At 42.1% G+C, this 12,679-nt stretch overlaps 1 protein-coding gene across 1 annotated transcript; it reads right to left on the reverse strand.

The window, feature by feature from the left end:
• Window positions 1-2,536: 2,536 nt before the first annotated feature.
• Window positions 2,537-3,064, reverse strand: LOC138874101 (uncharacterized). Its single transcript, XM_070152604.1, has one exon. The coding sequence runs from the start codon at window positions 3,062-3,064 to the stop codon at window positions 2,537-2,539; it is 528 nt and encodes a 175-aa protein (XP_070008705.1).
• Window positions 3,065-12,679: the final 9,615 nt, after the last annotated feature.

Consider the following 12,679-nt stretch of genomic DNA (forward strand, 5'->3'; position numbering starts at 1 on the left):
CCCATGCAGATGCAATATGAGGCAGTGTTTAGCCTTATACAAGGATGAAGGCAGTGTTTAGCCTTATGCAATGCAAATGCAGATGGAGGTAGAGCTTAACCTTGGAAGGCAGAATGGTAGCCTTATGCAATGCAAAAAATGCAGATGGAGATAGCATTTAGTCTCGGAAGGCAGAATGGTAGCCTTATGCAATGCAAAAAATGCAGATGGAGATAGTGTTTAGTCTCGGAAGGCAGAATGTTAGCCTTATGGAATGCAAAAATGTAGATGGAGACAACATTTAGTCTTGGAAGGCAGAATGGTAGCCTTATGCAATGTAAAAATGTAGATGGAGACCGCGTTTAGTCTTAGAAGGTAGAATGGTAGCCTTATGCAAGAAATAAAATGGCAGATGGAGACAACGTTTAGTCTCGAAAGGCAGAATGGTAGCCTTATGCGATGCAAAAAATGTAGATAGAGACATCTTTTAGTCTCGGAAGGCAGAATGGTAGCCTTATGCAATGCAAAAATGTAGATGGAGACAACATTTAGTCTCGGAAGGCAGAATGGTAGCCTTATGCAATGCAAAAAATGTAGATGGAGACAACTTTTAGTCTCGGAAGGCAGAATGGTAGCCTTATACAATGCAAAAAATACAGATGGAGACAACATTTAGTCTCGAAAGGCAGAATGGTAGCCTTATGCAATGCAAAAATGTAGATGGAGACAACATTTAGTCTCGGGAGGCAGAATGGTAGCCTTATGCAAGAAATAAAATGGTAGATGGTTGTAGAGCTTTCTTAGCTGATAGCAGGTTGCGACATTGTGATTGCTGGGGACATTGTGACATACGGAATATCACCGATGTGTGTGGATAGCAAATGTTGGTAAGTGGCAATGGTTCCGAGAGTTGTATTACTGAATAATGTTTGTCCCACGGGTGTATAGTATGTTTGATGATTTTGCAATCCAAGTGCCTGCATCCAAAGAAAAATCGTGAATTTTGTAAATGGGAGGTTAGTTCGTATCCCTGATGGCTTTGCTTGATCTACTCAGCTCTGATCTGGTGATATTGTATGTATCATTGGGGTAGCGTTGCTAAACAAAGCAATTTTAATAATATGCATGATTTTGTAAAAAAATATGACATAATAATAATTTTTTTAGATGAATCGATGACTGTGACGTGGTTCGAGACATTGCAACCTCTCTTGCTACGGAATTTTGAGGGTCCTTCTTAAAATTTTGCCCCAGTTTAATGAGTTGATGCTTCTGGCTGTTGCTTGCGACGATCGGCTGAAATTACTTCGGAATTTTGAGGGTCCTCCTTAAAATTATGCCCTAGTTTCGGGGGGGGGGGGGGGGGGGGAATGAAATTTTATTGAATTGTGACCGAACCCATAGGGCTGCCTACGTATCCCCTCTTAAACGGGAATCAGGTCAGGCGTAGTTCAAATTATATCATATAAGGGAAGCATGGAAATTACACATAGTAACGCTTGACTGCATCTGAATTAATCGGCTTTGGCCAGACTTCTCCGTCCATTTCTGCAAGTATGAGGGCTCCTCTTGTCAAACCCGGTGAACCATATATGGACCCTGCCAGTTGGGAGAGAATTTCCCTTTGGCTTCATCCTGATACGAAAAAAGTTTCTTTAACACCAGCTGCCCCGGTGTGAACTGTCTCGGCTTGACTCTTTTGTTGAAGGCTTTGGACATTTTGTTCTGATAGAGTTGACCATGGCAGACTATATTCATTCTCTTTCCATCGATAAGGGCTAGTTGCTCATAATGACTTTTCACCCATTTCGCGTCGTCGAGCTCAGCTTCTCGTATGATCCTTAGGGAAGGAATTTCTACCTCAGCAGGAATGACAGCCTCTGTGCCGTAAACTAGCATATAGGGGGTTGCCCCGGTTGATGTGCAGACTGTGGTGCGGTATCCCAATAGAGAAAATGATAACTTTTCGTGCCACTGTTTATGCCTCTCTATCATTTTTCTCAATATCTTCTTGATATTCTTGTTGGCGGCCTCTAGCTCCATTCATCTGAGGCCTATAGGCTGTGTAATTCTTATGTTTGATCTTGAAGGTTTCACACATAGCTTTCATCAAGTCACTGTTGAGGTTGGAGCCATTATCAGTAATGATCGACTCTAGAATCCCGAATCGACAAACAATGCGATCGCGGGCAAAGTCTGCCATGACTTTCTTAGTTACTGCTCTGTAAGATGCTGCTTCAACCCATTTGGTGAAATAGTCTATGGCTACCAGGATAAACCTGTGTCCGTTGGAAGCGGCAGGCTCGATTGGCCCAATAACATCCATTCCCCAAGTGGCGAACCGCCATGGTGAGCTTGTTGCATTAAGATCATTTGGAGGTACTTTTATTATGTTTGCATGCATCTGACAGCGGTGGCATTTTCGGACATACTGGATGCAGTCCGTTTCCATAGTCATCCAAAAGTAACCGACCCGAAGTATCTTCTTTGCTAAGACAAAACTGTTCATATGTGGACCGCAGGTCCTGACATGAATTTCCTCTAGTAGCCTAGATGCTTACTTTGCGTCGATACACCTTAATAGTCCCAAATCAGGAGTCCTCCTATACGGGATTCCTCCATTATGAAAGAAATTGTTGGACAATCTCCGAAGTGTGTGTTTCTGAGTAGGATTTACAAGCTCTGGGTACTCTACTTTTGCCAAATATTCCTGGATATCCTGAAACCAAGGCTTTCCATCTGCTTTTTGTTTAACATGGGCACAGTAAGCTGTCTGATCATGGATCTTTACTAGAATGAGATCAATGAAATTCTTTTCTGGATTCTGCATCATAGATGACAGGGTAGCCAATGCATCGGCGAACTCATTTTGGACTATGGGAACATGCTGGAACTCCGTCCTTATGAACCTCTTTCTTAATTCTTGTACATGATGCAAATACGGGAGTATCTTGGAGTTCTTGGTTGCCCATTCTTCACGCACCTGATGTATGAGTAGGTCTGAATCTCCAATCACTAGCAACTCTTGAACGTTCACGTCAATGGGCATCTTGAGCCCTAAGATGTAGGCTTCGTACTCGGCCATGTTGTCGGTATAGGGGAACCTGAGTTTGGCAAACACCGGATAATGCTGACCGATTTATGATACTAAGACAACTCCTATGCTAACTCCTTTGAAGTTTGCCGCTCCATCAAAAAACATTCTCTAACTATCATAGGATTCTGCAATGTCTTCTCCTATGAATGATACCTTTTCGTCAGAAAAATACGTTTTCAGGGGTTCGTATTCTCCATCCACAGGACTCTTCGCAAGGTGGTCTGCTAGTGCTTGTCCCTTGACCGCTTTCTGAGTTACGTACACAATGTCGAACTCACTCAATAGGATCTGCCACTTGGCTAGCTTGTCAGTGGGCATGGGCTTCTGAAATATGTACTTCAAAGGATCCATCCTTGATATGAGATATGTAGTATAGACACAGAAATAATGCCTCAGCTTCTGAGCTACCCAAGTCAAAGCACAATAGGTGCGCTCTAACAAAGAATACCGAGACTCGTACGGGGTGAACTTCTTACTGAGATAATAGATGGCCTGCTCTTTCCTCCCTGTTTCATCACGCTGCCCCAGAACGCAACCGAAAGCTCCATCCAATACTGCAAGGTAGAGTAATAATGGTCTACCTAGCTCAGGCGGGACCAAGACTGGTGGTGTTGACAAGTACTCCTTGATTATATCGAAGGTTTTTTGGCAGTCATTGGTCCATTTGGTAGCGGCGTGCTTCTTCAACATCTTAAAGATTGACTCACAGATAACTGTAGATTGTGCTATGAATCGGTTGATGTAGTTAAGCATTCCCAAGAAACTCATCACATCCTTCTTGTTCCTTGGCGGTGGCAATTCTTGGATAGCTTTGACTTTTGATGGATCCAGTTCTATTCCTCGGCGACTCACAATAAACCCAATCAATTTTCCAACAGGAACCCCAAATGCGCACTTCGCGGGATTCAGTTTTAGGTTGTACCTTCGCAATCTATTGAAGAACTTCCTCAAATCTTCCATGTAATCAGTAGACTTCTTGGACTTGACGATGATATCATCTACATATACCTCAATCTCCTTGTGTATCATATCATGAAAAATGGTAGTCATGGCCCTCATGTAGGTGACCCCTGCATTCTTCAGGCCGAACGGCATCATCTTGTAACAGTACATAACACAGTGTAATGAAAGCCGTTTTCTCAGCATCTTCTTCATCCATCCAGATCTGGTGATAAATAGCAAAACAATCTGCAAATGACTGCAGTTCATGCTTGGTGCAATTGTCAATCAGGATGTGTATGTTCGACAAAGGGAAGTCGTCTTTCGGACTGGCTCGGTTGAGATCCCGGTAGTCGACACAAACTCGGACCTTCCCATCCTTATTTGGTACTAGCACGATGTTGGCTAACCATGTCGGGTATTCTACTACCCTGAGAACCTTAGTTTTGACTTGCTTAGTGACTTCTTCCTTGATTTTCAAACTCATATCATGCTTGAACTTTCTCAGCTTTTGCTTTACCGGCGAGCATGTTGGATCGGTTGGCAGTTTGTGAGCCGCAATAGACGTACTCAGACCAGTTATGTCATCATACGACTAGGTGAATATGCCCTCATATTCCCTTAGAAATTTTGTGTATTCCTTCTTTTCTGATGGCGATAAGTGAACGCTGATTTGTGTTTCCTTGACGTTTTCTGCATCTCCTAGGTTAACAATTTCTGTCTCGTCCAGGTTTGACTTAGGTCTGCTCTCAAAGTTCTCAACTTCTTTGACAATCTCATCTAGTATGTCATCTTTCTCTAAATTAATATCCGTTTGTTGCGTTGTCTCATTGCATGTCACAATCATTGTTTCATTAAGATAAGTAATAGTAATGCTGTATAAGTAAAGTAATGAGAGAAAAATAATAATGAGTATTGATTCATAAGAAAAGTCAAAATGCTTTGATGAATTTCATAACTGTTTTGAATATTGAAGATATTATTGCGGGAATTAAAATGCGAGAAGAAAATCATTTAGTAAATAAAACAGTGCATGATGCTTATTTTAGACTTGCTACCCCAAGGCTCATCGGGCTTTGGTTGTCCTGATGGTCCAGTTATTGAGGCGTGCCTCTCTGCTCGCAGCCTGTATGGAAAGGCCTTCCTCTCCCTCCTCCTCGAGAACAACACAACAGTCCATGTCATTGCCTTCTAGGAACAAGTTCTTCACCGCTGCAAGTGCTTCTTCTTCATATGACCCATAAACAATGTCAGCCTATTGGAAAGTCTGCTCCAAATGCGGTATTGGCTGCTCCAGTGGATATTAAGGACCGCGCCATAGTGGTGACCAGTTGTTGAACTCCTCCCAGGTGTAATCATATCCCAGACCGAAAGTAGTGCCATGCTTCTTGAGTTTTATGGGTTTAGAGATTCCTTGGAAGTTCTTACCGAGCCCCTTGCCAGGTTCGTACCCACTCCAATTCAGTATACTCTCGATTTTATTATCCCACCATTTATCTTTGTCAACAACATTTACCCGTTCAATGTGGTGGTAAGTCTCTCCACCTAGCTTCCTTCTTCCTTCGATTGACGGAATGGTCTGGCGACTGTATATAAGGTTGCTACCGTCGCTGTGAATGATCACCTCTTGGTGATTCCATTCAAATTTTACTACCTGATGTAGTGTTGACGCTACGGCCCCAGCAGCATGAATCCATGGTCGTCCCTGTAGACATGTGATTTTTGACCCTCCCCAAGATTTTTCATATTTTAGCACGTAAATATTTAATTTAGGCCCAATATAGCTATTTCAACTATTTTTGACTTCTTTACTTTATTTTCGTTATAAAAATGGAAAATTACAAAAAAATACTTTAGTATGTATCCTTCATAATTCTTAAAAAAATAAATATAAAATAATAAATAGTACCTTATTTTTATCTTTATATAATTTTGAAAATACAAAAAATATATAATAGTTTCATGTTAGCTTTTTCATTGTGTAGTATTTTTATCTTATTTTAAAATGAGTCAATTAAGGTGCTGGATCCCAATTTTAAGAGTTTTTGGAGCCAAATTCTTGACCCAATTCGAATTAGTCCATTAAGCCTAGGGACCCTTCTAGACTCTTCTCTGGAATAAAAACAAATAAAAAGGACCCTAAGGACTTAACACAAAAGGACCTAGGGACTAATGGGTAAAATACACAAAAATACACCTAAACCTAGACTCTACCTATAAAGCAATGCTTAAAAAATCTAACCATACGCAATAGAAGACAAAAGCACCCATTTCCATGGTTTGGATTAACAAAAACAGACCCAACCATACGCCTCTCTACCTTCTTCGTTGACACAAAACTAACAGACCTAAGGGGACCCTAAGCTATAGCCGTTTTGCACACAAAATGAGGAAGCAACCATTTTCGATGGTTGTTTCTTAACCAAAAAAAAAAACTACCAACATCTTTGAAGCTGCAACAGCAGCCATTTTTATCCCATAGTTTCTCTTGTTCGCCTGTTTTCGAATTTAAAAGCCATAGAATCTGATGGAGTTCATTTAAATGTCAAAGTTTTGCTTCTTCTGATTTCAACGGAAGTTGATTTGATTCCGATCATGGAGTTTGTTTGAGTTTTGTTTCTGCTTCGGGGTTCGAAGGTGACTATTCGAAGTTGAAGTTCACGGTTTCTTGGACCAATTTTGTTGTAGCTTGTTCCGTCGAATTTTAGGCTCGATTTTTGTATAAGTCGACCTTCAAATCTGCTGTGTAAGGTTCACTCTCTTCTCTGATTTTTTACATAGTTTAAATGGCATTGTGTAGTTGATCGAGATGTGTGTTTACCTAACATGTTTTAATAGCTATTATGTGAATGATTTGTGATTTTATTTAAAGACGTGCTTGAGTTGATTAACTTCTAGTTGAATACATGGTTGCACTTGTTGAATCCCACTTGTGACAGAGAAAACCAATTTTACAAGTGAATAAGTTTAGGAAGGTGGGGGATGCCTTTAAAAAATAATAAAAATCTTGAGATGGGGCATTTCTTTACTGGCCATAGTTAAGAGCCTGCAAGTTGTTTGATCAAAGGATTCTTGTTGGTCATCCATCTTTGTAGCATGTTGAGCCTAATACCAGTTGGAATGGAAATAGCAACAGTAAGACAAAATGCATCTTTCCTTTATTTAGATTCAGGCACCTTGAAAACAATAAAGATTCGGCATACTACTTTTATGTACGTAAACCAATATGGCTTCTTTTATGTCTGACTTAGAGAGATTAACGTTGATTTGGTTACTTATCTTATGAATTGGCATGTTTACTTATTTTATGGTGTTATTGTGTTTATTGACGTTGAGTACCCAAATGGGCTATTCAAATTTTCTGGTTGGCACATAATTTGGAAAGTGGATACAAGAAAAATGATGTGGTCGAAACAAGAACTTCTGGGTCTTTCTGAATTGGCACAACATAGATTCTGTTTAAATTGGAGTGAATTAGATTTGTTTGGTTTGGACTTTCAATAGGTTGAAAGTGGCATGATTGGTTAGTGGCTGTGGGTACTATTCCCGTGGCATGGTTACGATATGTGAATTTCAATTCAGGGTGCATTTCATGTAACCCGATTATAACAACTTCGAATAATAAAATCCTTTGAAATTAGAAATCGAGGCGTGCCATTTAGTGAATTTTCATGGCCCTCGCGAAGTTGCAAACGCGTAGTTGCTTTAGGCGCGCCATTTTAATAAATTCACCTTCCTAAACTCGGGTGCGCATTTATGTGACCCAAATCCAAATCTTAACAATGTTAGATAAAGTATGTTGCAGACTACGGGTGCATTTATGTGGCGTGGTCCAAGACGCGCTTTATGTGATGTTGAATCTTCCTAAAAAAATATTTAAATAAAAGCGGTTATAAAGTTTAAAATTGCACAGTAGGCTAAAACATATATTAAAATCAGATAATTAGGCCATTTATGACAGTTGAGCGACCATGCTAGAACCACGGATCCCGGGAATGCCTAACACCTTCTCCCGGGTTAACAGAATTCCTTACCCGGATTTCTGGTTCGCGGACTGTAATACAGAGTCAATCTTTTCCTCGATTCGGGATTTGAACCGGTGACTTGGGACACCATAAATTATCCCAAGTGGCGACTCTGAATTTTTAATAAAATAATCCCGTTTCGATTGTCACTTTAAGTTGGAAAAAACTCCCTTATATACTCCTTTCCGGGGGTGTAGGTAAAAAGGAGGTGTGACAGTCCCAACAACAGGTTGTATGATGCTGGCACGTCTATTACCTGTAAATCGACATCGAACCATGTTGGTCCCATTTGCAAGCATAGGACAATCTCACCAATTGTGGACCTTTGAGAACCATCGAAAGCTTTCACATTGATTGCCCCATCCTTTATCTCGTGCAGTCCCTTACCAATGGACAGATGTCGAGACTGGACCCTCCATCGATCGGGATTTTGGTGATAAAATAGTCCTCGTATTGCACGGTGATGTGCAGTGCCTTGTTGTGCCCCAAGCCTTCAGGTGGAAGCTCGTCCTCATGAAAGGTGATCTTATGGCTCTCCAACACTTGTCCTACCATGTTAGCCATTTCCCCGCCAGTGATGTTGCTTAGTATGTATGCCTCACTCAGTACCCTTAGCAGAGCATTCTTGTGTGCCTCAGAATTTTGTAGCAAAGCAAGAATGGAGATTTGCATTGCTATTTTGTTCAACTGGTCGATGGCCGAGTATTCCTTAGCCTGTATCTTTCTCCAAAGATCGTCCGGACCTATCTCAATGATGGGTGGTTGGTTGGAGGCCTACTTGCTTGACTCAGCTAGATGTTCAAGGGTATAAACTCTACCAGTTCTTGTCATACCCTGTGCTGCAACAGTCTCTTCGAACCTAACCTTGCCTTTTCTTTTTGCCTCGGCTGTATAGTCCCAGGGTATAGCCTTTGTATGGAATGGTGTCACGGTCAACATCGCCACTGGGATCGGCGTGGCTATCCTTACTCCGAATGGAGCATGTGCCATGGGTGGTAAAACTGCAACTTCAAACGGTGTGGGTGCATTTGCCGGAGACACGAATTCGACCTCAATTGGCGCTGGTGTCTTTGTAGATGACGTTGCTTCAAACTCAAGTGGCACAGACATATTTACCTCAGCATCCCCAGATGGTTGAATCTGTACTATGATTGGATTAAGAGTAACTATTGACTTCTTTGGGTCATCGCCTTCTGCGATCAACCCGATTGATCCCTCGGGATCCCAATCATCCTTTATTTCAATCATGTGAATGCCTCTAACCTTATGGTCGGGCATAGGGTTATTGTAGACATTTGGAGCGAGTTCCTTTACCATAATAATCTTGTTATCAATTAAAGTCTGGATCTTGTCTTTCAAGGAACGACATTCATCTATGGTGTGCCCTTTCATGACGGAGTGGTATGCACAGGATTTGTTTGGGTTAACCCACTAAGAAGGGTTCTCAGGGGTTGCAGTAGGGATGAAGGGTGACATAACCAGCAGTTTTGAGTCTCTCATACAACTGGTCAATAGGTTCAGCAATGGCTGTATATTGTTTTGGAGGTCTGCGATCAAAATTTGGCCGAAGCCTAGGGAAGTTTTGTCGTGCAGGAGGTGATTGATAGTGGGATAGTTGAGTATTATAGGTTTAGTATACATGAGCGGGTTGGTAGTATCTGGGTGAAGTAGGTTGATATGTGGGAGGTGGATATGATTGATAAGTGGATGGTGGAGCTTGATAGGAGGGTGATGGTGCTTGGTAGTTCGGAGTGGGATGATATATTAGTGGAGGTGTTGGGTAAGTTTGGTATTTGATAGGAGATTTGGTCCTTTATGCAACCATCACGGCCCCTACGTCCCTTTTATTGGACACGCCACCAGACTGTAAGGCTTTATTTGTAGCTTACAAGGCCTCGAAGTTCGTAACCATACCGCTTTTGATACCCTCTTCAATTCTTTTACCCGGTTTGATAATGTCAGAAAATTTGTGGCTTTCAATCATTATTAGCCGTTCATAATATTGCGGGTCTTGGGCCCGAACAAAGAATTTGTTCATCTGCTCCTCCTCTAAGGCGAGTCTGACCTAAGCAGCTTCAGACCTCCAACGAGTAGCATACTCACGAAACATTTCTGTAGGCTTCTTCTTCAGATTCTGAATATAGAACACATCCGGCGCATTTTCTGTGTTAAACCTGAACCTGTCCATAAAGTCGGACGCCTTGTCTACCCAGATCGACCACTTCTTTGGATCTTGGCTGATGTACCAAGACAACGCATCTCCTTTCAATCTCCTCATGAACAGCTTCATGCAGATTCTCTTGTCTTTCCCTACTCCAATCAGCTTGTCACAATACGTCCTCAAATGGACCCTTGGATCACCTGTACCGTCAAACATTTCGAACTTCAGAGGTTTGTACCCCCTCGGGCTGTTCGACATCGGGCTGTATGGAAAGATCTTCATAGTTCAGTCCCTCAATTCCCTTGTTTCCTTTAACGCCTTAAATCCGGCTAGTCAATTTCTTAAGTTCCTCAACCAGGTTCCTGATGAGTAGGTCTTTTTCATCAGACTCGGGTGTGCTTGAGATAGGTTGGGTGGAGTGTGGCATGGTCTCCACGTAGATGGGGGTGTTATGGTGGGTGTGAAAGTGGTCATTTGTGGAGTTTTGGAGTTCTGGGATGAGTAGTAGAGTGTTGTTTGGGGTATGGCAGGTGTTGTATTGGGTCTTTGGTGGAATAGTGTGAGGAGGGGGATGATTCTGTTGCTTTGGGATATTTTGAGGAGGTGTAGGGTCTTGAGTATTGGGAAAGTTGATATCTAGGGTGCTGAGGGAAAATGAAAGGCTTACCAGATTCCAAACCTGATCGAGCTCTTCTTGGAATTTCAACAGTTTTTGTTCAAGTTGGGATACATTCTCCTTAGGAACCTGAGTACCATGGCCATTGGTGGCCTCTACCCGTTCAGTTGAATTTTCCTTTCTAACATTGTTCAAATCTTCCATTTTGCCTTTGTTCTTGTTTTTGATAGGACTAAGAGGAGGAGTGGGTGGAGGGCCCCTGGATCTCGTGGAATAGGATGATGTTGCCAAAGTGCACGAACTAACCTTTGGGGAGGGGGATAATAAAAACAAAAAGTAAAAACAAAAAGATAACTAAGTTAGTGAGGATCATAAAAAGTATTGTAGTATTTAAACACATAGTGCGGGAATGTAAAGCGCGCCCTAATTTGGGGACCTCTTTATGCCTGAGGTGGGCCTAGCGACAAATTGATTTGGAGAACTTAGGATGCTAAATGCCTCATTTTATTGATAAAAATTAGGCGAATCCCAAATTGACACTAAATAAACAGGTAATAAAAAAGTCACTAATGGCCCTTGGCCTTATTCCATTTTATAAAACGAAAAGATAAACTCCTATCTATTTGGTCCCAGAAGGACCTTCCCCCAGATTCGGCATCTTTGGCTCAGTCGAACAACTTTCCCAACTCGCAAAGTCCCAGCAACAGGTAGGCTCTGGCTAGATGTCCGCCTTCGGCCCCTTCAGCATTTTGACAGTCTTCGACCCTTTTGAGAAACTTTCCTCCAATCCCACTGTGCCTCGCTCCAAGTATCCCAGTCGCTTGTTGGCACTGACAGCCATGTCCTTCCATTCTTCAATTAGCTTCTGGTTGGACTCTTGTATCTCGCGGTGTTTGCTTTCGTACTCCCGGATTCTTTTGCGCAGTTGATTGTATTTGACTTGTGCCTTGGCCCTTTCATCTATAATCCTGTGACCTTGAGCAAACCCTGGCTGGCCCAGACCATCATGGATGTCTTCCAACCAACCTGAGTATACAGGAGCACAACCAGCATGATACTTGTCTGGTTCGATGGTATCTCTCCCCATTATGATCTTGCAGTGCCACATATGTTGAGCTTGGCACTTGTAAGGACTATCATCATTCTGGAAGTCAGCTCGGAAATGACTCATCTCATCGACCCTGGGTATAACCTGCTTCCTACCAACTTACCGCATAACTCGGAGAGGGACGTAAGGATATGTTCCTCTCAGACCGATCAGTATCAGGAAAGGTGCATCTCGGGATCGAGCGATGAACTCCTCAGTCGGAAACCACTCGAACATCTATTGGATCTGTTCTTCAGTTTGATTATCAAATAGCTCTACCCATCCTTTGGCATCTTCTGGCTGAGCGAACATATTGGGTATGTACTTCATTCGCTTTGGATGATGGAAAGCAATGTGATCATCCCAGTCCCTTCGCTGAATCTTATGTCGGTATTCGCCCCTTTGGAGATGTTCCATGAGCCAGAGTTGAAGTAATAAATTGCAGCCTTCGAAGTGTTTTGCTCCTTGTTGACACTTCTCCAAGGCTCGATATATGTCGGCAATGATCATAGGCACGATGCTGAATGGATGCCCACCAATCCCTTTCATTAGGGTCTTAGTTAGCATAGCTAGCCTAGTGTGGATTCTTACTTTCTTCATCGGAAATACAATCAGCCCCAGGAAACAAAACATGAAGACGAAGACCCTTCGATGGATGTGCCCCAAGGATGTGATTGCAAACTCGTTAGGGTAGGTACGGTAGGATTTGCTATGATCATACCTTTCATACAAATAGTCAAAAGGGATGTAGGATTCCTTTAGACATGTCAATTCT

The sequence above is a fragment of the Nicotiana sylvestris genome, chromosome 7 (assembly GCF_000393655.2).
Source record: "Nicotiana sylvestris chromosome 7, ASM39365v2, whole genome shotgun sequence".
Classification (NCBI taxonomy): domain Eukaryota; kingdom Viridiplantae; phylum Streptophyta; class Magnoliopsida; order Solanales; family Solanaceae; genus Nicotiana; species Nicotiana sylvestris.

What these genes read in the sequence shown, in the direction of transcription:
- LOC138874101 (XM_070152604.1), bottom strand. Translation starts at nt 3,064, where the DNA reads ATGGCCGAGTACGAAGCCTACATCTTAGGGCTCAAGATGCCCATTGAC.